General features: G+C 40.1%; 1 protein-coding gene across 1 annotated transcript; it reads right to left on the reverse strand.

Annotated features, from left to right (window-relative positions):
• Positions 1 to 3788: 3788 nt before the first annotated feature.
• On the reverse strand, positions 3789 to 21955 carry CHP1 (calcineurin like EF-hand protein 1). The gene is made up of 7 exons (XM_059819590.1): positions 21798 to 21955; positions 16318 to 16390; positions 8766 to 8846; positions 7397 to 7524; positions 6462 to 6523; positions 5288 to 5410; positions 3789 to 3962 (listed from the first exon to the last, which is right to left on the reverse strand). The coding sequence occupies exons 1-7, from the start codon at positions 21862 to 21864 to the stop codon at positions 3909 to 3911; spliced, it is 588 nt and encodes a 195-aa protein (XP_059675573.1). The 5' UTR covers positions 21865 to 21955; the 3' UTR covers positions 3789 to 3908.
• Positions 21956 to 22010: the final 55 nt, after the last annotated feature.

Genomic DNA, 22010 nt, shown 5'->3' on the forward strand with positions numbered 1-22010 from the left:
GCCCGGCGCGGCGGCCCTGGCGATCCGCCCATCCGGGGAAGGAAGCACTCGCCTGGAGACTACCGGGCTGGCCGCAGCCCGCCCCGACCCTGCCGCGCAGGCCGGCACCCGCAGCGCGGGGAGCGGGGCCGGGGCCGTGTGGCCGTCGCGGCGGCTCCAGCTCTTCCCCTTCACTCGTACCCGGCTCGAGCCTCACGGGCACGGCCCGCTCGGCCGGGCGTTCCTCTGAAGAGCCCCCGGGCGTGACCGTTAGTGACCGTCGCTGACCTGTCGGGGTGCTGCTGCCGCTCCCCCGTCCTCCATTTCACCGCGCAGCAAGGCCCCCCCCCCCCCCCCCCGTGTGAAACCCCGGCTGAACCGGCACCGCCGCCTGCATGGGCCGCCGCTATCAAGTGATCTTGATTGCTCTGAATAACTGCCTTTATTCATTCTGCCAGGTTTTGCGTCATCTGCAAAAATGATTCTTTCTTTCAGCGGGGGTAATTTTACACTCCAGGCTGACGGGTGAGCGTATGGAAGAGTGTGAAGAGGAGTGCCTACCCATTCAGAAAGCTCTCGAGAAACACCCCCGTTTAACCGTGATTCATCACAGACAACTACTACAAGCCATTTCAGTTGAAATCTTAATCCGCTTAATGCACACTTCTCCACTATGTAGTGCTTTAATGCAGATTGTCAGCTTAAATGAAACACTTCTGCCAATTTAAATATCATATCCATGTACTATTTACAACCAAACCTGTAGTTTCAAAGAACTGAAAGCAGACCTTTCAAGTAATTTTCCATTGTAAAGTTATGGAAACTGACATTATTTTTACTTCTGCTCTTCGTGGGTCAAATCCTCTATTGAGATTATTTTGCCCAGACTTGATGCCATGCTAATGGGCCTACACCTATTTAAGTCAACTCATCTGCCACCTTTCAGTATTGATCAGCTATCAAACCTATTTCCACTTTCTGTAGTCTTCAAAATACTCTAACAATTAATGAAAACTAATTGCCTGCACACAGCCAACCATCCAGAGATTCTCAATATAACAAGCTTGAGGCTGCAGATTTGAAAATACTTTACTTCCTACTTGCCAGTAGACTGGAAAATGGTTCATCTGTATTTAAATACCTATCCCATATACTGCTTTTTCAAAAGACAAAAATGAAATATTAGGTAGTTCTGCCTTTGAGCTGATAATCTTATCCCTCTTCCAGACTTTAACCTTCACAAATGACCTTTGTTCTCAAAAAGACTTAAGATTTCATCTCTACAAGCAATCAAGTATACTAAAAATATTACTTTCGTGGAGATCTGCTTATATCTGTACAGCTTAGTTTTGAACAATTTTAAATTTAACACAAATTTAAGATCTCAGCTCTGTAAAACTCCTTCTCTTACTGTCTACCACCCTTTAAGTTAAATGTTAAATATGTATATTCCAGAAAACTGAATAAGATACTCGGTGGCTTCCATGTGATTTATACAGCTAACAGCAAAGTTACATTTTGATAGTTGGGGGGTGAGGGAGTGTTTACTGCAGGAGGATTAGTTGGGTTTTGTTTTGGTTGTGGGGTCTTTTTTGCTGTGTCCCTATGAGAGTGTTTGTGTTCACCTTAAAGCACATTAGCAAAAACCTGATTTCTAAGGTGGAGGCTTATAAGGTCAGAGGTCAAAAACTAGCATTGGTATTATATACCCTTTAATTAGAACAACACTATGAGGAGGGGAAAAAAAGCCTAGTTTGGAACAATGGAGAGGCGTAAAGCTCATGTTGTTAGGGGATCCATAGTGCAGTATTATGAGTGCGTGTCTCTTCTGGAGCTCATGTCTTACACTAGTTTCCTCCACTCTACTAACAGCGTGAAGGATTATTAATACTCTGAAAACAAGCTCAGTTATAAAAAATTGATTTGTAAGGCCTGCTAGCACCATTCTACTGGAATTTAACTTTTCCAGTTATTAAAGGATAGTCAATTACCATACAGGAATAGTTTGAGGTTGTTTTTTTTTCTTTTATACAGTGGAAGGTTTATTTATGGATTGATAAATACAATATCCAGTCTCACTGGGACAATAAGGCACAACTGTAGGTTACAACTATATAGCCAGAAGAAAGCAACACCTAATTTTAAGCATATCACAAAGCCTACAAACACTTTACTTTTCAATCTGTTAATATTGTTACATTCCTATTTTACATGACACGGTCATAAAACTATGTTTCTTTCTCATACAGAGTAGAGGTTTAATTTACATTTCTTTCTGGAATTGTGCTGCACTCCACAAAACAATAAAGTGCAACATTTCACTTTGCAATTCCTTAAAACACATCAAAAATCCTTCAGACACATCAAAAATCCTTCAGACTTGCATGTTATTCTTTAACACAAGTGATGATTAAAGGAACTGAGAAAAAAGGAAATGCACATTTGAGGGTAGTTTGAGACTGGTAAGTTTTTATAGAAATGTTAAAACATGACATAGAGAAGCAGTTATAACACTGATTCTTCAAGAAAGAAGCTCCCAGGGTTTTTGGTTTTATTGGAAGGACCTCCTAGACTATAGGATGCTCCAGCTGAACTACATGAGATCATTTGCCAATCTAGCCACAGAAAATTGTATTACTATTGAACCTTCAATAATTTTGATCTCTTGAATTTATCAGCATTATATCAATGGTATTGATCATCTTACACTTGCAAAGAGATTTATGTAGAAATATACTCCGAAATATTTGGGATAATTTCCCCAAATCATATTTGGGATAATTTCCCCAAATCATATTCTTATGCCAGAGCTTTCATAAATGCAGCTACCACCCTCAACACAAATCTAACAGACCAGGACTTCCATGCTGTAAAAAGTAAATAATTACCGATTATCCAGGCCACTATGATTTAAAAGAGAAAAAAACCAAAATCAGTACTATGTTTCATGACACTATTACCAGGGGGCAGAGTCAGAACTACAAATCCAGATTTTGGCATGACTAGTTTTCTTGCATTATATATATTGGTAAACAAGTTCACCCTTTCAGAGGCAAAACCACCTTGATGAGCAGAGGGATTCTAGAGCAAAGCAACCTGGAGAGGGCACTTCATGGTCCGCTGGCTGTCAAGCCTGCAAGCTACTCAAAGGAAAGAAAAAAGTTTCTGCATCTGCTACTGGAACAATTTAAGTGACTTAGTGCAGAATTCCTATTCCTTTTGAGGACACCACAGCCTGTCTCCATCACAGATTCTCCTATTGTCCCTGTGAATTCATCCCACAAAGAATAAAAATCTATTCACAGTACTATGAAGTACTCTAGGCTATCATCATGCATTCAGTGCTGGTTGTACAATGAAGCCATAGAAATTGAGAAGTCCTCAAGTAAAAGGCAGATTTGGAAGCAGGGAATAAACAAATCTGCCTGTAAAGAGCCAAATGGGAAAGGAAAAAAAGGCAGCTGTGATGTGGTGTTGCTACTGGAAGCAAATGTGAATCATTATCACTGCACCTAGTATTTGATTAGATGTTTGTCTCCAAAGTGTTTCAGAGGGCGCTTCTGTGGAGTGTTCCCGTTTTTCCATTCTCAGATTCAAAGCTCAGAAGAATCAGTTTGTAGATTAAACAGTAATACATAAGGAGAGATGTTTTTGCTGAAACAGTAGTGTAGAAGGAGACAAGGGAGAGAGGGTAAAAAAAAATGGAAGGAAAAGGTTTTTTAAAAAGTGCTCCTTTCCAAGTTGCATGGCAGCCATTTCCCTTTGTTCCTGATGCACAGGGAATGTTCGCATTGGTAGAACAAATCAGGGAGGGTTTGGAGATGTATTGTATATGCACCAGTAGCAATGCTCTGGGGGAAGGTGCAAAGGAGAAAATGAAGTTCTATTCATTATACAGTAGGGGTAGAAAGGAATAGGTTCTCCATCCATCAGTGAAGAAATCGAATGCTCATTTTCTGCTCTACATCAACCTTCTCCAAAACCTGCAACAAAATTCAGAAACAGCTACTTAAGTTACTGTACATATTTCTCTCCTACAAGGTTTCTTACTCTAGTATAGAGGAAATGGGCAGGAACATGGGATGTCTTCAATTTGGCATGCCAGCCTTTCATCTAGAGACTGCTATTTTTCATTCTGGACTCAGGTCCTTCCAAAGAAAGAAACTTCAGCCATTAAAGCTGGAAGAAGGCTGACAAACAAAATGTAACTAATGCAGTTTCAGTCTGCCAACAGCCCAGAAAGACCTGGATTCCCAGAGTTAGATTGTGTGGGAATGCATGGCCAGGAAACAAAAGGGAAAACCGAGCAGAGGAAGGGGCATGAGCAGTTGTTGAAGAGCTAAAATCAAGACCACACCATCACTAGTGCAGATCATTGTAAAAGAGGTGGCAACTTCATTCACTGAATTGCTATTAACACTGAGGTATGAGGACATGAGTCTGCTCCAGGCTGTTTCAGGCACTGAAGTCTTTCAGTGTTCCAAGACCAGAGTAATTTAAGTTTGAAGAGACCTCTGGAGGTCTTTTAGTCCAACTCCCTCAACTCCTGCTCAAAGCAGGGCCAGCTAGATCAGGTTGCTCAGGGCCTTGTCCAGTTAAGTTTTAAATATCTCCAAGGAAGGAGCTTCTACACCTTCAGTACCTATGATCATCCTTTTGGTAAAAAGTTTTCCTTATAACTAACCAGAATTTCCCATGTTGCAACTTGTTTCTGCTGCCTCTTGTCCTGTCTTTGTCCACCTCCGAGATGAGTCTGGTTCTTCTTGTTAATACCATCCCATCAGATAGCTGAAACTGTTCTGCTGTAGGACAACTTTCTCCACTGACTAAATAATGGCTCCTTACTATTACCTATTTCTGACTAACAAAAGATGTAATTCAAAGGACTAGAGCTAGGAACTTGAATACTGATGTTAGTTGTGTTGCTAATGGATAAAATCTACAAGTGAAAACTGGTCAGCACAATTATAACAGAAGAATTACTCTGTTGTAGCTGTGCTAGTCAGGCTACTTGTGTAGAAAGAATTCGTTGCAAAAGAAAAAAGTGAAAATTCTGCAGTACGTTCAGTGCTGTAGCTTATGTAAGAGTATGAAGAAACATATGGAGTAATTACTAGTACCCTGACAGTATTTTAAAAAAAGTCCTGATAAAGGGAAGAAAAAAGAACTAGCAGAAGGCTTACTTCACCCAAATGCAGGCAGGCAGGCCTATCTGAACCACTTCCTCTGTTCCCATTTGCATTTAAGTCTGAATGACTTGTCCATTACTGGGCTCATTTAGTCGTTAAAAAAAATGTAGTTTACCAACCTTTACAAACTCTGCAAAGGAAATGGCACTATCCCCATCTTGATCAGCTTCCTGGATTGTCCTGTCAGCAATGCTGCCCAGCTGCTCATCTGAAATGTTTACACCAACCATCATCCGTAATACCTGTAACATACAGAAGTCCCCAGATTATTATTAAATAAGAAAACAAAATAACCATTATTGATACAGGAACAGAAGTATTCTTAGTGCTGTTTTTCTCATGTATACTGTCAAAATAACACCATACAAGAACAACCCTGGAGTATTTCCATGGAAGTAATTTCTAGACAGACTTTGTCCTTTGTACATCAAGGCTTTCAGGGAAGATAGCTTCCTTTTGTAGCCACCTTTGACAAAGAATCCTGCTTTTTCACTAGGCAGCAGGAAAAGGTAGAAGTATGAGAAAAACTTCTGGAACTAGGAATGAGTATGTTTTGTTCCAATGCTTTTGTCTATTTTTTCCCCACAAAACATACAACATTTGAATGAGTATCTGCTGTTTGAAATAGTTGCCTACAGGAATCTTGTAAGTATATGGTCCAATGATAACTGCCATTACTCGCTACACTTAGTAAAGCATTTTCTGTGCAGATAGAAGAGGGCAGTTTCAGCCAAAAGCAAATCTTTGTCCTACATCAGGAACCACAAATTGCCATGTCTACTTCCCAGGATTAGTAGTATATAATTACTCCTCTGCTCAAGCCTAGTTTCACATATATGCAGCACTGATGAACTTTGATTACCTTTGCTGCAATTTCAAGAAGTTTTATTCTATTGGGAGGATGCACAGAGGATCAGGCAAACAACCTAATCCACCACAAGGATTGTCCCTGTGAAGTCCTGTTAGAAGCACATTTGAAAGTTACAGAACGTAGTTCTTAAGGGGCTTAGTGTGTTTGTTGGGTATTTAGGTATCATTTCCAATAGGATCTGCTTAGCCTAACCTCTGGTTTAAATTTCAGTCTAGCATTCCCAGTCTGATAGAACAGCCTGGACTATCAAATGAGATTAAAGTCTCATACCATATCTAAAGCAGAAATAAGCAATTAGCTACCAAAGTCCTTCAGGTGTTATTTTGAGAAGACTGTTGTAACTCCCCTCTTCATTCTAAACAGGTGTGAAGTCACAGAGAAGGTAATGATGGAGTAATTCAAAGCAGCCCTGTGCTATTTACCTGAAGAAGCTCATCCCTGGAAATCTTGTCATCTTTATCTAGATCATATAACCGAAAAGCAACTACAGGGAGGAAAAGAAAGAGCAGTTTAATTCAAGTGCCATTATTTTTCTTCATAACAACACATTTAAAAAAAATATAGTAGGTATTCATAAATCATTTTAAGAGAATTAGCTTAGAATTTTAATTCATCATAAAATTCACATTCAGTTCCATAAGGTGTTATTACCACATACAGGAGTAACGTTATTGCCAAGAAGTGAAAAGTCTTACTTAAGTACTCAGTATGAGTACTTTCAGAAGCACTTTGCTTACAGAGGTATTTCTTCAAAGCCCCAAGTCATGGAAGTGTAGTTACCACTATGATACATTCAATCCTTGAACTTCAGAACCAACCATTTTTACATTAACATTCATTCTCTTTGACTATATTCTGGATGAGATATAACAGAAAACATGAGGACTGTTGCAAACTTTGATTAGTGAGCAAGGGCATTCTGCTCATATACTGTAGGCAGGCATCCAAATATTCAAGGAAGTACTCAGCTGAAGGTGAGGAAAAAGCACTGTATTTATATAGAAGACTGGAGAAAAAAGCAGAAAAGCCCATTCATGTATGGATGTGGCTTCTAAATCTGAAATAACTTTGGATGCAAATGATTTTGAAACACTTCTGTTGAGATGTTTGGAAAAGCACATACATTACTCAAGAGTCAACCAATTCCACCAAATTCCAATACAAGAATGGGTCAATTGTTGACATTCTGAACAGGTAAGCTTGCAAGTTAATTTAAAAAAAAAAAAAAAATCGGGTATTGGAGAATATCATTCCACAGGGAACGACTGTACAGAAGACCCCAAGACCCTTCACTCCCTTCCCAGAAAAACAAAAAAAGAAAATTAATTGCTTCTATAGGAAGGTTCACATTTCTTACAGTGGAGCTTGTTACTTCGGCTGTTCAGTGGTTCTGGTCCATTCTGGTCTTTGCTTTTTTCGTTATCTTCTATGGGTCGGAAGTGGGCTAGTGTCCTCATGAATCCACGGAAATTCACCTGGTCCTCTCTGCATAAGCATTTCAGCAGGTCAGTTTTAGCATAGCTTATATAGGTTCTTTATTTCAGTAAAAAAGAGCATGAATGTCTAAAGTATCAAGACCATGCAGACTCTTCCACTCCCACCTCCCCAGGGTTTGGCTGCCTATGCTCAAACCCAGCACTGATACAGTGCAGTAGCGACCTGGGATCATACTGTTGTGAAGTATGATGTGTAAAACAAGAAGCTGTGAGAAGTCTTGTTGAGGGCTCCCCTCCCCTTGCCTGCAAGCTCTATTTAAGGTCAAACCCTTGCCTGAGCTATCCTGCAGCTACGCCTGAGTCTGGCAATGTATCTTGCTGATCTGGATCCTGATTCCCTGGATTGACCCGAGACTTGCTTCACCACTGTCAACTTGTCTGGCAACCACTGGACTGTTGGCTGATGCGACAACAGTCACTGGCCCTGCTCTGCTTTTCTTGTTCAAGCGCTGTGCCCTTTGTCAGTGAGTACATTGCCCCTGCCAGCTTTGCTGTCACCCTTGCCTCCTGCTGTGGGGCAGCCATCGCCCACTGCTCCCTGACAAACAGCTCAAGTCTCTGGAGTTTCTGTGGGAGCCAGCTAGGTAAGTACTTTCCAGGACTCCTGCTTTCTATTCAGGACACCCTGCCTGTATTAGTTGATATTATGACTTGATTAAACAATCTGATCTTCAATCAGTAGTGACAAATGTGTTCAAGAACAGCAGCAGAGAGGTGTAATGAAGAGAGACAGTACTGCATATTTGATCATCTCTGTGGATTCATGTTAGAAGTGCCATAAGCTATGTCTTAAATGTGATCAAAAACTAAAAACAAACATAAAACCTGATCTAACAAAGGTATACCTAGAGGCTAAAAGGTGAAAAACGAGACTGAATTAGTTAATTGCAATACTACTTATAATAAAATTGTATTGCTACAAGTTTGCTTTAAGAAACAAAGTCCATACATGCCCTTGACTGTCTTCAGAAGTGTTGTGACATGAAGCCCGAGTTTGTCACTGAATAAAGCACACAAAACTCTTGTAAGGTTGTGAAGTATCTCTCATTACAGAATGAAAACATGCTGAGGAAACAATCTACCCACACACATTTCATGACAAGTTTGAGGTGTTCAATTATTAGTAAATTCTCATTCTGTGCTTTAATTATCAGCATTCCACTCCTATCAAAACTTCTGATGAACTACAAATCTTGTGCCTGCTTGCAAATTCAGTCCGTTGGAACTCACCCTTCTGGAAAGAAGGCATTGATAATTCTGTCTCCCAATGGATTGATGGCAAGCTCTGGAATCCGCTGGAAGTCTTCACGGCTAAGTAAAGCAAGAACACAAGAAGTCTGCATAAAGTTTAAGTCAGAGGAAAAAAAGTTGTTTAAAAAGAATTCACAGTAAAGATCCATTGGGTTCTATCTCTGCAGCAAGACATTTGGTTTTTAAAGTTTAACTTTCTAAATCATGTTTTCTGTGACCAATGGCACAAAACAAAAAGACAATGCCAAGCCTGTATTACATTACAGACTAGCAGTGTTCATTTGTCATGTTAACAGCACTTCTCAGATGCTAACATTGTTTGTGCTAGAAACCTTCCTGTAATGATGCTGACTAGTTTGCAATTTAAGGAAAGGAAAGCTTTGAAATGGTTTTGAAGGAAAATAATGGTTTCAAAATGAAACTGAACTTTTTTTTTTTAATAATTATTTTGGTGCTGAATCATTTGAGTTGGCATGATTTTTCCAGACCACCCCATTTCAGATTCTGGGACAATACTACACTCCTCCAAACATACCACAGGTGATCTGCATATTCTAATTGAAATTTCTTTGTTTATGCAACAACTTTGTATGTTACTATAAATGCCGAATCTCAGATTATTTTAGCTTCAACCAAGCAGCGCGCCTATTTTAAAGTAGTAAATTTGGACTTTGACACGAGCCTGTACACCAGCTGTAACTTCACTAGTACATTGCAAATACTCACTCCTCTTGCGAGCCAGTCTCCTTTCTGCTCATGATTATATACACAGAGTATACTATAAGCATAGCTATGCATACACTGTTACAGCTTTTTCTGATCTGGAAGACTTCGTGAGCTGTACTGATGTAAACACATTTTAGATCAGTATGACATGAACATAGCATTCATTCTACTGTTAGAGTTGCACTAATAATTTTTCTTTTCTTTCAACCTAATAGAATGTCACTGACAGGAAAGTGGGATAATCTTGGTATGACCAAGGCAGACACACCAAGCATGTCTTCAGTCAACAGGTTTAGTTTTGGGTTTTGTTTTTTTTCTCCACTACAACAGAGCAAAGCAATTTATCAGGTAGTACAAGATGTACCCCATAATCGTTTAGGTTTTAAATTGCAAAGATAACAGCAATGGGGTAAGGCTGTAAAAAAAAAAAAAAATCTATTTTGTCTGGATGCATAACTTGACATTTCCTGCCCAATCTCCAGAAATACTGGCAATTCCATTCAAGTCTAATGCAGTCCTGCTATTCTTGAAGTTTGGGTCAAATTCTCAAACTTGGTTACTAAATACTTGCTACTTTTGAAACTACGCTTACTAAATGAATCAGCAACAAGGTTTGATTCATGATGTACACCAAATAACTGGCAAAGTAAACATGAATAGGTTTTGAGATTATTTAAATATACTGGCCTTTTATAACACTGGTCTTAAAAACAAGGGAAAAAAATGAATTGGCTAACCTTATTACTAGTCTAGCCTGGGAAAAGCACGGAAGCAAGACATTTAGTTCTAAATGCATTCTAAAGCACTCCTTGCACCCAGTCACACCACAGCACTGCTAAGAGTCCCAATTATAATATACCTGTTACAACATGGTTAAACTGTTTGACCTAATAGAGTGACCTGATCATATTTTTAAGCTATCCCCGCAAACTTCTCTTCTGACCAGGTGTGAATTATTTTTAACAGGCAAAGTTAACATCTCTATAACATGATCAACTTGTTACCAGCCCCTTCAGGACTGCTGTATTTTAAGCTATAGCTGAAGGGCAAAGTATGCATTAGCGATTTAGGCAGGAGATGCAGTGATGTGGAAAACCTATGTCCTAGTAACAAATATTTTAGCAACAGGACTTCTGTGTCAATGCTAACATTTACAAGCTAAAAGCAGCAACTCCCCTCTTCCATTCAGAGCAAAATCCTAATGCTTCAGATTTTTTTCCTTGCATATTACTACTTCTTAGTATTCAGCCTCAATTTACATTCTGCATTTCAGCCTCCAATTGTTCTGCTTTCTAACAGGAGATTAACAATTAACCACAAATAACTCCCCAGGTTTCAAATCTATTTGTCCCATCATTATCAGGATTGCAGTAGACCATTTTTGCTTATTAAGAGCACATTACTGAATGAGTGTTATAATTGAAATAGCTGTAACAGCCATAAAAGTAAATGAATGCATGAGGTAAGTTATTCTCCACTTCATAAACTAAGGCTTCCTGCAGTCATTAGGGACCAACTTCACCTGGCCAAGGCTGGAACTTACAGGAAATTTGATGCCCTCAACTTCTGTGTTCATGTGCTATCGCAACAAGGCTCTTCCATAATGTCTTTCCAGGACCTGGCTATTAAATCCTCACTTAAACATAACGTGCAAAGCAACCTTTAACTGCGTGTTATCATTATGCAGGCCAACCATTTAATATATGCGCCAGTGCAATCACACTTAGGCATACTTTGCAGTAAGGAATTTGTAAATTCTAGTAAGACAAGTATTTCTAAGCATGAGTATACCCTCCAAGGCACACAGCAGATCCATACCATAAAGATGGCTCTGCCTTACCGCAAAGGCTGCAAGAAACATTCTAGACCCTTTTTTTCTTCCATTATTTCTGGCTGTTCATCCTTCTTTTGCTTCTAGATAGTAGCAGAGTACTGTTCCCTCAACAGGGTTGAGGAGGGTAGTGCTATCTAGAGCTGAGGGAAAGTAAAACAATGGAGAGAAAACAAACCATATGTGAAGGAGAGGTGGTAGAGGAAAGGAAAAACGTCCAGAGGATATAGGTAACAAGAAATTACTTGAAAAAGGGAAATAAAAGTAAGGTGTATCATGCAAGATGGTCAAACAGATTTTAACAGGTTACTACTGAACAGGTTTCATTGCTCCCTTCTCTTGCTAAGGTTAGCTTTGTCATTCATCAAACCTTTTGGTGGTCTAGTGTATCTCACTAACACCCAAAAAAAACTCCCCACCTTCATCTTCTCCATCCTCCCAATTATCTTTCTGTTGAATTAGTAACTTGAAGCAAGCTGTAGGCCTAGAGAAATGATAGGGAAAGATGATGGATATCCTCCTCTTTCATAGCCGTGTCAGCCATCTCATCTAACTTCAACCTTACACATGCTCTACACAATTTTAAAAAGTCGCTTAACTATCAAAGGAGTAATTGGTTTATAAACATTATGCCAAGAAGTATGCTAAAAGTAAAGGTGATAATAGATGAGCAACAGGGGGGGGGGAGGGGGGGGAAATCCAATGTGAATAAAGCATGGCTGAGGATGGAAGTATAGACTATTCTAGTACCCTAACATTCTCCAATCCAAACCCATATGCTGCCTGTCTTGTCTGCTTTAGATAAAGCTAGAAATCCTTTGCATTTTCTTAAGCAACGGTAAAGAATTCCACATTCAGAGAGCTAGCTTTTTTTTTACTTTGAAATCTTGACATATCAGTTTGAACTAATAAGAACAAGCCTGAGATGATTCAACTCACTAACAAAGATTAACAGATGGCCCAGCTAGCTCGTTACCCTTCTCTCAGGACCAGAGGCTTTCTGAAGTTCGCCAGGAGACACCATCTTGTAAACAGCTGTCATAAGCATGAGATATGCATAGAGAGCTCAGTGTGTCTATTCTCCTCGTGCATCAGCTTTCAGAATACTTGCCCTCTCTCCTTTCTTCCACACTCACCAGGCTATACCAATTGCTGTACAGTAAAAAATACTTCTGAAGTGCTTAACCTGTCATTTCCCCAGTACAGATAAAACTACAGCAAGTGGGAGGCTCCATGCAGAAGTTGCATGCAAAAGTAGTAGTTTAGGCAAGTATCTCCTTTTTATAGCTCTATACATGCCTGTCTAGAGCTACTTACTAGTAGATAAATTTTGGAGCAGATATATTCTTGTGTGGTGTACACTTCAGTACCGGCCCAACAAGGAGACACAATGCAGCAAGCACATACTTATCCTGGTCATACGCATCAATTTCCTCATCATGGAAATCAGAATGTAAAGAAAACATGCACACTGGTTTCCTCCTGACCTATAGTTAGGATGTAGGCAGAACAATGTTTCAGATTTCACGATTTATATATAGCTATGGACATCCAAGGGATAGACAACCTTTTGTTTTGGCAACTCAGCATGTCACAATATTAACATCAAAAGTGACAAAAGAATTTTCAAAGGAACAGTTTTGTCCTGGCTTTTACAACCTGTTTCATTCAGATGGTGCAAGTCTGAGGGAGCTTACTCATTTTGTTTAGGAAGAGTGAAGCTAAGGAACAATCTAACATTTTTCTACACTTTTAAAGAATTGATAAGAAATAATCAGTAACCATGGCTGTAGTCATTTACAGGATAAGGAGGGTGGGGGAAAAGAAAGCCAAACCAAGGCGGATGAGGTTTTGCCTCCATCAATACCCTTCTCTTACATCTCATTTATGTAACTCTAAAAAGAAAGTGCCTTGAAACTGAACATAGGTACGCTGGATAGAAACATCCGGCTAGGAAAGATTCAGCTTTTCGTTATAGGTATAATGAACTACCTGGCTTCTCTAATCACCAGGATTAATCATCATCTACCAGATCTTCTGTACAAAGTGCTCTTTACCTTGCCCACTTTTAATACAGAGATAAGAAGGACAACACAGCTTTTCCCCTTCTTCAGAAGGGTGGTACACTTTTAAAGATTTATTTCATGCCATAAAGAACTGCCTAACACTTCTTTTCCTGATCATAGTCACATGAGTGATTTCTGTCATGTCTCATTCGTAAGTCAAAGGTATAAGTCATCCTTATGGAAACAATCATTCTTACTCACAGGAAACAAACAGAAGACATGCATTCTAAACTGTTTGGTGGTAGTAAGCAAGTGATAACTTCATCTCGCTTGTCTCAAAGTAGTGAGTTCTCTTTCATCAGTATTTCAGAAACGAACATTTATGACCTTCCAAGCTGTAGTTCTTACTCTCCCCTCATTGTTTTGGGTTTTTTTTTTTCAGAAAGTAGTTTTCCATTACTTAAATTTAATGGTTTCCACATATTGTGGGTGCCATGACAGGTTTCAAAATTTGAATGCCACTCTAAGTCAGCCATGTTTGGAAGCAGGCTATGCTTAGAAGGCCAAGACTGCAAGTTAATGGATCATGGTTTACACAGTTGCTGGGATTTTCCAAACGAACTTCACTTCCTTTCCCAAGTACCACGTGATTATCAACAATGAAAGTCAAACTCCTCCCGATACATAACACTATGTAACTAAGCATTGTGCAACAGACATTCATAGCATATTTAATTACTTCTCTCACATAAACTGAGCACAATCACTTTGAAATTTATACAAACTTTATGGACTCAATAGGTGAATTTGAAGTTGGAGGGAAGAGTTGTGGAAGAATGCGTGCTAGGTTCAAATTGTGCTAGGCTAGTCAAGCAGCCATCACCTTTATTCATCAGTGAAGACTAAACCCACATGCAAAGTTTGAAGAGGCTGTTAGTGGTGTTCTTTTTCAAGTAATTTAATTTTGAGACATAAGAAGTATTAACCTTACCTCTACAATATCATCAGCTGATCTGTATGTCACAATTGCCAATTAGCCAATGCTACAATTTACATGATATATTGGCTTCAGTGACAGAGCGGGCTTAAGAAGTTCCTGCCCATCCCAGCCTAAGCCAATTGTTTCCTCACCCACGATCCATTTTGTCATCCCATCAGCTATGCAAGTCCAGATATTTACAGTACAGCCACAGTCCAAATCACTGGAGTCAGTCAGCTTAAAAATATCTATACAAACCAAAAGGGGAGGGAGAGTATTTTTAACCAGAAATAATCACTCAGTAGTCCTGTTTACAGTACAACTCCACAACCAATTACTTAAATGTTAACTGAGAAGTCAGCAATTTGCGGCACCAGAAGGAACTGCATATTTCCTTCAGGAAAGGAAGCTGCAGTAAGCCAGCAGTGCTGCCAAAGACAGTGTATCTTACAACTTGTCACCTTCACCGTCTAAGCAGTGATTCTAGCCTTATAGTTACATTGGTTTATAGGTAGGCCTAGCTTTTATGGGTTTATAGTGCACCCTACAATCACATTTTGCAATATCATATACAAAACCTCAGGTGATCCTTGAACCAATGTTTACCAGGTTTGACTGAGATAGAGAAAAACTAACTCCATCCTAGCCAAACCCCATATACTATGATACAACAAGGTTCCTTCCCCTTCCTACTCTCCTGCACTCTCTCTAGCTTCTCTGTGCACTAGTTCTGGCATATGCTGCTACATGGTGAATGGGAAACAAAATCCACCTGAAAATTTATCAGATTCCTTTTGTGTTGTTTTGCTTGGCAAGTTTTCAAAGCTGTAGGTTATCTTCCAAAGATGAGCCTTGAGTACCAGCATCAACACAGAAAAGCTACAGACCTTCAGTGGCAGCATGGTCTTAGACCAAGTACATTGGTTGCAAAATTGCACCCCTGGTACAATCATGGACAGCTCTTATCTATCAAATGTTTCCATAACATTAATGTAATCTGTAAGCAACTTCAAGAGCTAATAACAAGCACTTTAATACAACCAGAATTCATAATAAGTTCAGTAAATAAAGAGCAAACCAATACCAACACACAATACAATAACCAGAGTTGGGAAGGCTAGGGAACAAAGACAGCAGGCAGAGACATATTTTAACAGGCAATCATCCCACTAGAGTTTACCTTTCAGTTGAGAATACTCTTTCCAGCAGACTCAGTCCATCAAAGTGAAAAATGTTTTGCAGATAAAGTTTAAGCCTCACCTTTATTTAATTAAGCTGTAAGAAACCAGTTCACTTCTGTAGTTTTCAAATTGTATACAGAAGACAAACACTTTAAAGGTCTTGGAATATCCTGCACTACTACTTTAAAGAGTAAAATGTGTATTTGTTTAGTCACAGTGACTTGGTTCCAGCTCTTTCTTTTTATTTTTGAGCATACTAATAGAGATGGGTGTTCAACAACAGGTGCGAAGTTCAGAATAGTAAATGGCTTGCAGATCAAAGTAGTGTTAAAAGACACTGGGTATCAGAAACAATTAAGAGCCCATGGTCCCAAAAATATAAATGATCTTTTTGTTATGAAAGCCTGGGTAAAGATGACATAGTGGAACCATTCTTGTAATAATTAGAAGCAACATACAAAGAAAGGTAAGAAATAATCTAAAACTGTGGTTTAAGATTTCTGAACGTTTGTTGTAAGACCCTGAATACCAAATCTGATCTTTCTTGTATTAACTGCTACAAACCTTCAGCACTACAGTAAAGACAATTGTTATTTAGAGCACCTCAGTTCAACAATCAGACTTCTCCTGACCTTTCATAAAAGAGAACAAACTTGAATGTCCATGTAGACAGTAGGTATGAAAGAACCTGTTATAACAGCCTCACTGATTCACCATATGAGGAAAACATGCAGGCATCCTGCAACAGCAAGCCACCATTACAAATACGTGTCAATGCAAGGGCAGCTGAATTAGTGACGATACCCACCTAAGAGTGCCATTTTCTCCTTTGTCTAGGCTGGTGAAGCGACTGTACAAGCGGGTGATTTGACTGTGGGAGACTGAAGGAAAAAAAAAAAAAGAGAAAGAAACACAAATCAGCATGTCAATGATTCCTCATAGGAACAGACCTCATTACATTGAGCTACTCTGTTGCCAGAAGCTGTCTTCAAAAAAATAAAAAAGACTACACAAAACAAGTTACATCGGAAGCACATAGCAATGAGCAGCTTAGGGACTTCTTGAGCTGTAAATTGCATCTTAATATTCAAGAATCCACAAATAAGCCTGTTCTTCAAAAATTTGTCTTACTCTGCCTTCTACACATTTGTATTTTTGGTCTCTAACATTCTTTGGTTATCTGATTCAATTAAGCAAATGACAATTAAAACGCAAAAATATTTGATTCACAGTTCCACTGTATTTCCCTTAATTCCTTTATGGCTAGAAATAATCTGGACACAGCCTCCACTGATGACCTCACATCATTCATTACACACTGCAGCCTTCTGCTATAGTATCTTTCCCTTTCTTCTGCTTATCTCTACTCCTGCTGTCTTTTTCCATCTAAAGATGGAAAGTGTACTCAGTTTCTCCACATATGGAGAGTGGTCAGAGAGACTTTACACCTGATCACTTTTCTTCCTTTACAGGACTGCCTGAATCTAAACAGTTTGCTGATTTTGAGGTTCACTAAAGTAATTTCCAGGCTTCTAGGACACCAAGTTAAAAATTAAAAAGCCTATTTCTAAAGAAGGGTGGGAAGGAGCTGGACAGAAAGCAAGCAAAAAGTTATTGCAGACTTTTTAAATCTGCAATTTGAAACACTAATTCCAAAGCCAGTATTAAGTTTAGCATAATGGTATCAACATTACCAACATTATTAGACAACCCAAGATACTAGATATCTAGATCTTCAGAACAGTCCATGATGGGAGCGGGTTAAACCTATCTAGAATAGCAATTCCTTTAACACCAAAAGAATGCCCTACAGAATATCTTGGCTTTTCAGAGCCTCTTCAGATGAATTTAATAAATACATGAAATAAGACTGAATTGAATTTTAATGTTTACTCAGTAAAGGTGTGATTTTCTACAGTGTTAAACTAGGACTTCGTGTCATTTTCAGATTCAATTGTTTTAAAAGCCTTCACCAGCACATGTACAATGCTTTTGTTACTTGCTAAAACTTATTTGGGAACAGGCTGCACAGCAGTTGTCTGATCTGTGGCAACTGAGGCAATTTTTTTTCTTCCAGGTTTGTTCTTTCTCCAGGCTATTTGTTTAGGTTCAACTGTTCCCTACTTTAGGATGACCCGCCAGCAACTGTTCTTTTTTTCCTTGTCTCCTTGGCAACTTTCATTCTTTGCATAGGGTTGGGCAATTTGCTCAGTTCCACCTAAGGCAACTTCTCTACAGTCAGACTGGGCAGCTTGCTCAATTTTAAGTTAAGCAACACACACATAGAAAGCAGGCACCAGTATTTTAAGAGTTCGAATTTCTGCATTTCTGATTTAGTGTTTCAGATATGATACGCAGTAACAACAACTGATGATGAAAAAAGAATAGCCTGAAGTTACATGTCCGATAAGAAGCCCTGTACTCCCGCTCTTCTCTGGAAAGAAAGAGGGTAATGAGAATTCTACCCAGCTACCATTTCCAAACTGATGTCAGCAACTCCATTTTTGGAACACATAGTATGTAGGTATTGACAGAAGAGATATTTTTGTTAACATCATACTAGATAAAAAGCATATCATAGGTATAAGAGAAAGGAAGGTGATTCAGGTCCACCACCATATTCTTTCATAATTTCCTTTTTGGCTCTTATCCCTCACGAAAGCGGCATCACTAGACACTTTTCAGAGCGTCCTCATGCAAAATAAAGATTTTGACATTCCCTGCTGACCACAGGAGAACCAGAAACAAGATCTGCAATTCATGACTGTTCTTAAAATCAAAGGTTAAGACTTAAAGCTAGCTGAAACACAAATTTTATCTATACTGCTAGCCCACTAAGGTCCTTCTAAAAATTTAAGTCACGACCTCTAGAATAGGAGCTGTACCCTCTATTTTACTTCTGTTAAATCATTGGAACATTTTTTGCAATTAGACACTCTGAAACTCTTGTCTAAAACATTAGCATAAACATAAATGTATATGATCTATATATACACTTAGAAAATATATAAATATCTATCAGAAAATCCATCACCCGTTACCACTAAAGTATTTTTTCTCCTAAGCTCTGATATGACCATTAGTTTATCATTAAACCTTAGGTAGACTGCTTTAAAGCATGGGAACAAAGGGTGTGAACCGAATAGTTTGAATACTGTTACATTCCAATAGCCTTCCAAAAGCTTGCAACAGAATGCAGACAAGCAACATCTTGGACCTCTCATTGTTTCTTATAGTTGTTACTAAAATACAAGAGTAAGTAGGACCACTTGAAGGTTTTGTCAAACTCAGATTTCAAAATGTTTATATGCAAAGCAAACCATTTCTGTACAACATCATATAAGATTTAGTTAGGACTGTCAACTTCAGGCTTAACACCTGTACCTGAGAAAGTGATGGAGATTTTCTGTCACTAAGTAGAGGTTCTAGTGGACATGTTATTCCCCACTTCTTGGAAATACTACACTTGCAGATGTTTCTAAACTTATGCTAAGTGTTTTTCACCACAATATTAAAAAAATAATATAGAACTTTAATCTAAACTTAGATTTCATTCAAAAGATTAAGTGTCATTGTATAGCTTTTGGAAGACTATGCTTCAAGTCCCCTAAAAGAGATCTTTTTAATCTGTTCAGCTAAAGATCAGTAAAATATGGTTTATCACTCATGTTAGTATCATTAGCTATTCAGTTCTGTGCTACATGAAATTGGACAAGTTGATAGTTGAACTCAATCAAATTGGCTAAGTGTTCTTTTCAGTCCTTCACACTTATCCCAGATGAACTGAAGAAGTCATGTTTCACAGTAAGGAGGCCAGAAAAAGAATCCTTAGCAGCACTTACCAGAACATCAGTTCAAGACGGACAAGTAATACTGCCAAATTGTTTCACGTCTACAAAGTCCCTTTCTCAAACTCTTTAGTAGGTGAAGTACCATCAGCATCAAGTTTCTAACAAACTACAGCATACTTTATTCCTTAACACTAACTTAGCATTCTCCCTGTGAACTTTGTTCCAGATAAACCAATGCCCTGTTTGGTTTTTTTTCCCCCCACCTTGTACCTTGCATAAATATTTGCACCTATATAATGTGTATAACAGTGCTAACAGCTTGGTGGAATTTTCCATCTACCTAGAGAAGTATAAAAGGCAGAGGAAAAACTGTGGTTACAAGCTTGGGGAAAAGAAAAAAAAAAAAAAAGATTTGATAAAGTCAAAGAGACATGCTGTGATGACTTACAAGCAAGCATGAGTCAGAGAAGATTAGCAGTGCTTGATTAACAAAGTGTTATTACTTATAAAATTGAATAGTAAAAACACAGGAAAATGAACCAAACTCATGCCACAAAGCTTAAACCTGCTGATCACAACCTTAAGCTCCCCACTTTGAAGATACAAGAAAAGCATTTAGAGGCTAACTAGAGCCGAGTGGTTTTCTTTCTTAGAATGCCTAAATAGCCATCTTAATGGTATTTATTTAACTATCATGCAAGTAAAATTCTAGGAATAAAACACCACTGAAAAAATCAAATATTAGCATGAGGAAAAAAGTAAAACTTTTTGGAAAAACATTTCAGATTTGGGGTTTGGTTTTAAAGCATCTTTGTAAGTGATATGAGTCTGCCTTTACTCCATGATCTTTGTGATTAAAAAGGAAAAAACAAAAAAAAAAACCCAGTGAGTTTGCTGGATAAGCAGACTTTGACATTCCTACTTGTTTATCATAGCCTCCTGTAGAAGGTTGCCTTGACAGATGGAAAAAGGACCGTGGAAACTATGTTAACTCACTCAGCTGTCCATTACGCTAGCCAGTACTGTCTTAATTTTCTTCCACTCCTTTTCTGTAGCCACTCATTTTCCTCACACAAATAAACTATCACCTAAAATGAATATATGATACTATTTCTATTGGAAAGAAAACAGAGGAAAGTATTTTCATGTAGCAAGAACAGATCAGCAAGCATAAGCAGGAGAAAAGTGTGATCCGAGAAGACCTTGTTTACCTGAAGGGGGAGCAGCAAACACTAAATATTATGACCTCCCCTCTCCAATCACTTAGGAGGACACCCTCCATTTACTATCATTCAGTATTTGCTAGAATTCTCAGATAGGCAACCCTTCTATCAGCCAAATTAGAACAGGTAAAACTCAGTGTTGTTAAGGTACTTCCTATTTATGGAGAACAACTCGATCTAATACTATAGGGTAAAGTAACTATATACTACAGTCCAGCTTGAATAATACTCTCCAAATTGCTGACTAGGGCAGGAATTTTCACTTTTTCTAGTTAACCATACCCAACTTCCACAAGTTACGTTACCTCCTTTATGTTTTAAATGACACTCGGTATTCATTCTGAATACCCTTAAGGCAACTCTAGTGATGGCCTATGAAACAAATCACACTTGTAAAAAGTTTGCTCTACAATGAGAGCTTTTTCAGGCTAAAAACAGCTGCTGGAGAGAAAAACCAGCACCAGAAACAGAGGCAGACAACTCTTCAAAATCCAACAAGTTAACTCTGACCGAATGCAATACTGCAGATACCAAGACCACTACTTCTCTCCCTTCCCACTCAGATCTCGCTGCCGTTGTACAGCCGATCTTCGCCTCCTTAAGCCACAGCAATGGCTCCCAGGAGAGGTCTCCCCCGCAACCCCTGCGCAGCCAGGAGCCGAAGGAACTCACAGATCTCGGCTGACTGGATGACAGCTTTCACTTTTTAGTGCGCCAAGCAAACATCAGCCCCCCGCAGCTGCCCTCGTCGCGTTCAGGCCAGCCCAAGGAGCACCTCAGCCACCAGCAGCTGTATGTACAGCCGGCGGCTGCTGCCAGCCCCAAGCGAGCGGGAGACCGCCAGAGTGGCAAAGCAGACGCCCTGCCCGCGGGTTTCTGCCAGCCCCGGGCCGCGGGTGCCGCTCCCCCAGGGCCGCTCCCGCGCGGCGACCGGCAGCTGGGGACAGAGGGGGGAACCAAGAGGCGCTTCCCAGGTTTCCGCAGGCCTACGAGCCATATCCGCTCCCGGTCGCTGGGGACAGTGGGGTCCCAGCCCAGGGCCAGCTAGGACCAGGCACTGCCCAGCCGGGAAGGCAGCGGTCGCGCTCGCGTCCCCCACGCCGGGCAGGGGCGGCCGCCCCGGGCACGGCTCGGCGCGCAGCCGCGAGGGGACCGACAGCGGCAGGGCTGGCCGAGGCGCCTCCCCGGCTTGAGGGACGGGGCGCTGCCCCGCGCCGGGCGCCCAGCCCCCACAGCACTTCCCGGCCCGCCTCGCCTCACGGCCCCGCACTCACAGCCCGTCTCCTTCTTGATCTCCTCGATCTCCTCATCCCGCAGCAGCGTGGACGCCCGGGAACCCATCACCGCCGCTGGGCCTGAGGGGAAGGGAAGGGCCGCGCTCCGCGCCGGGGAGAGTTACGCAGCCGAACAGCGACGGCGGTGCCACAGCCACCCCCGGCACGGGCCCGACTACGGCCGCCCAGCTGTACTAAGGCGGAAGGGGAGCA

The sequence above is a fragment of the Gavia stellata genome, chromosome 7 (genome assembly GCF_030936135.1).
Source record: "Gavia stellata isolate bGavSte3 chromosome 7, bGavSte3.hap2, whole genome shotgun sequence".
In the NCBI taxonomy this organism is placed as follows: domain Eukaryota; kingdom Metazoa; phylum Chordata; class Aves; order Gaviiformes; family Gaviidae; genus Gavia; species Gavia stellata.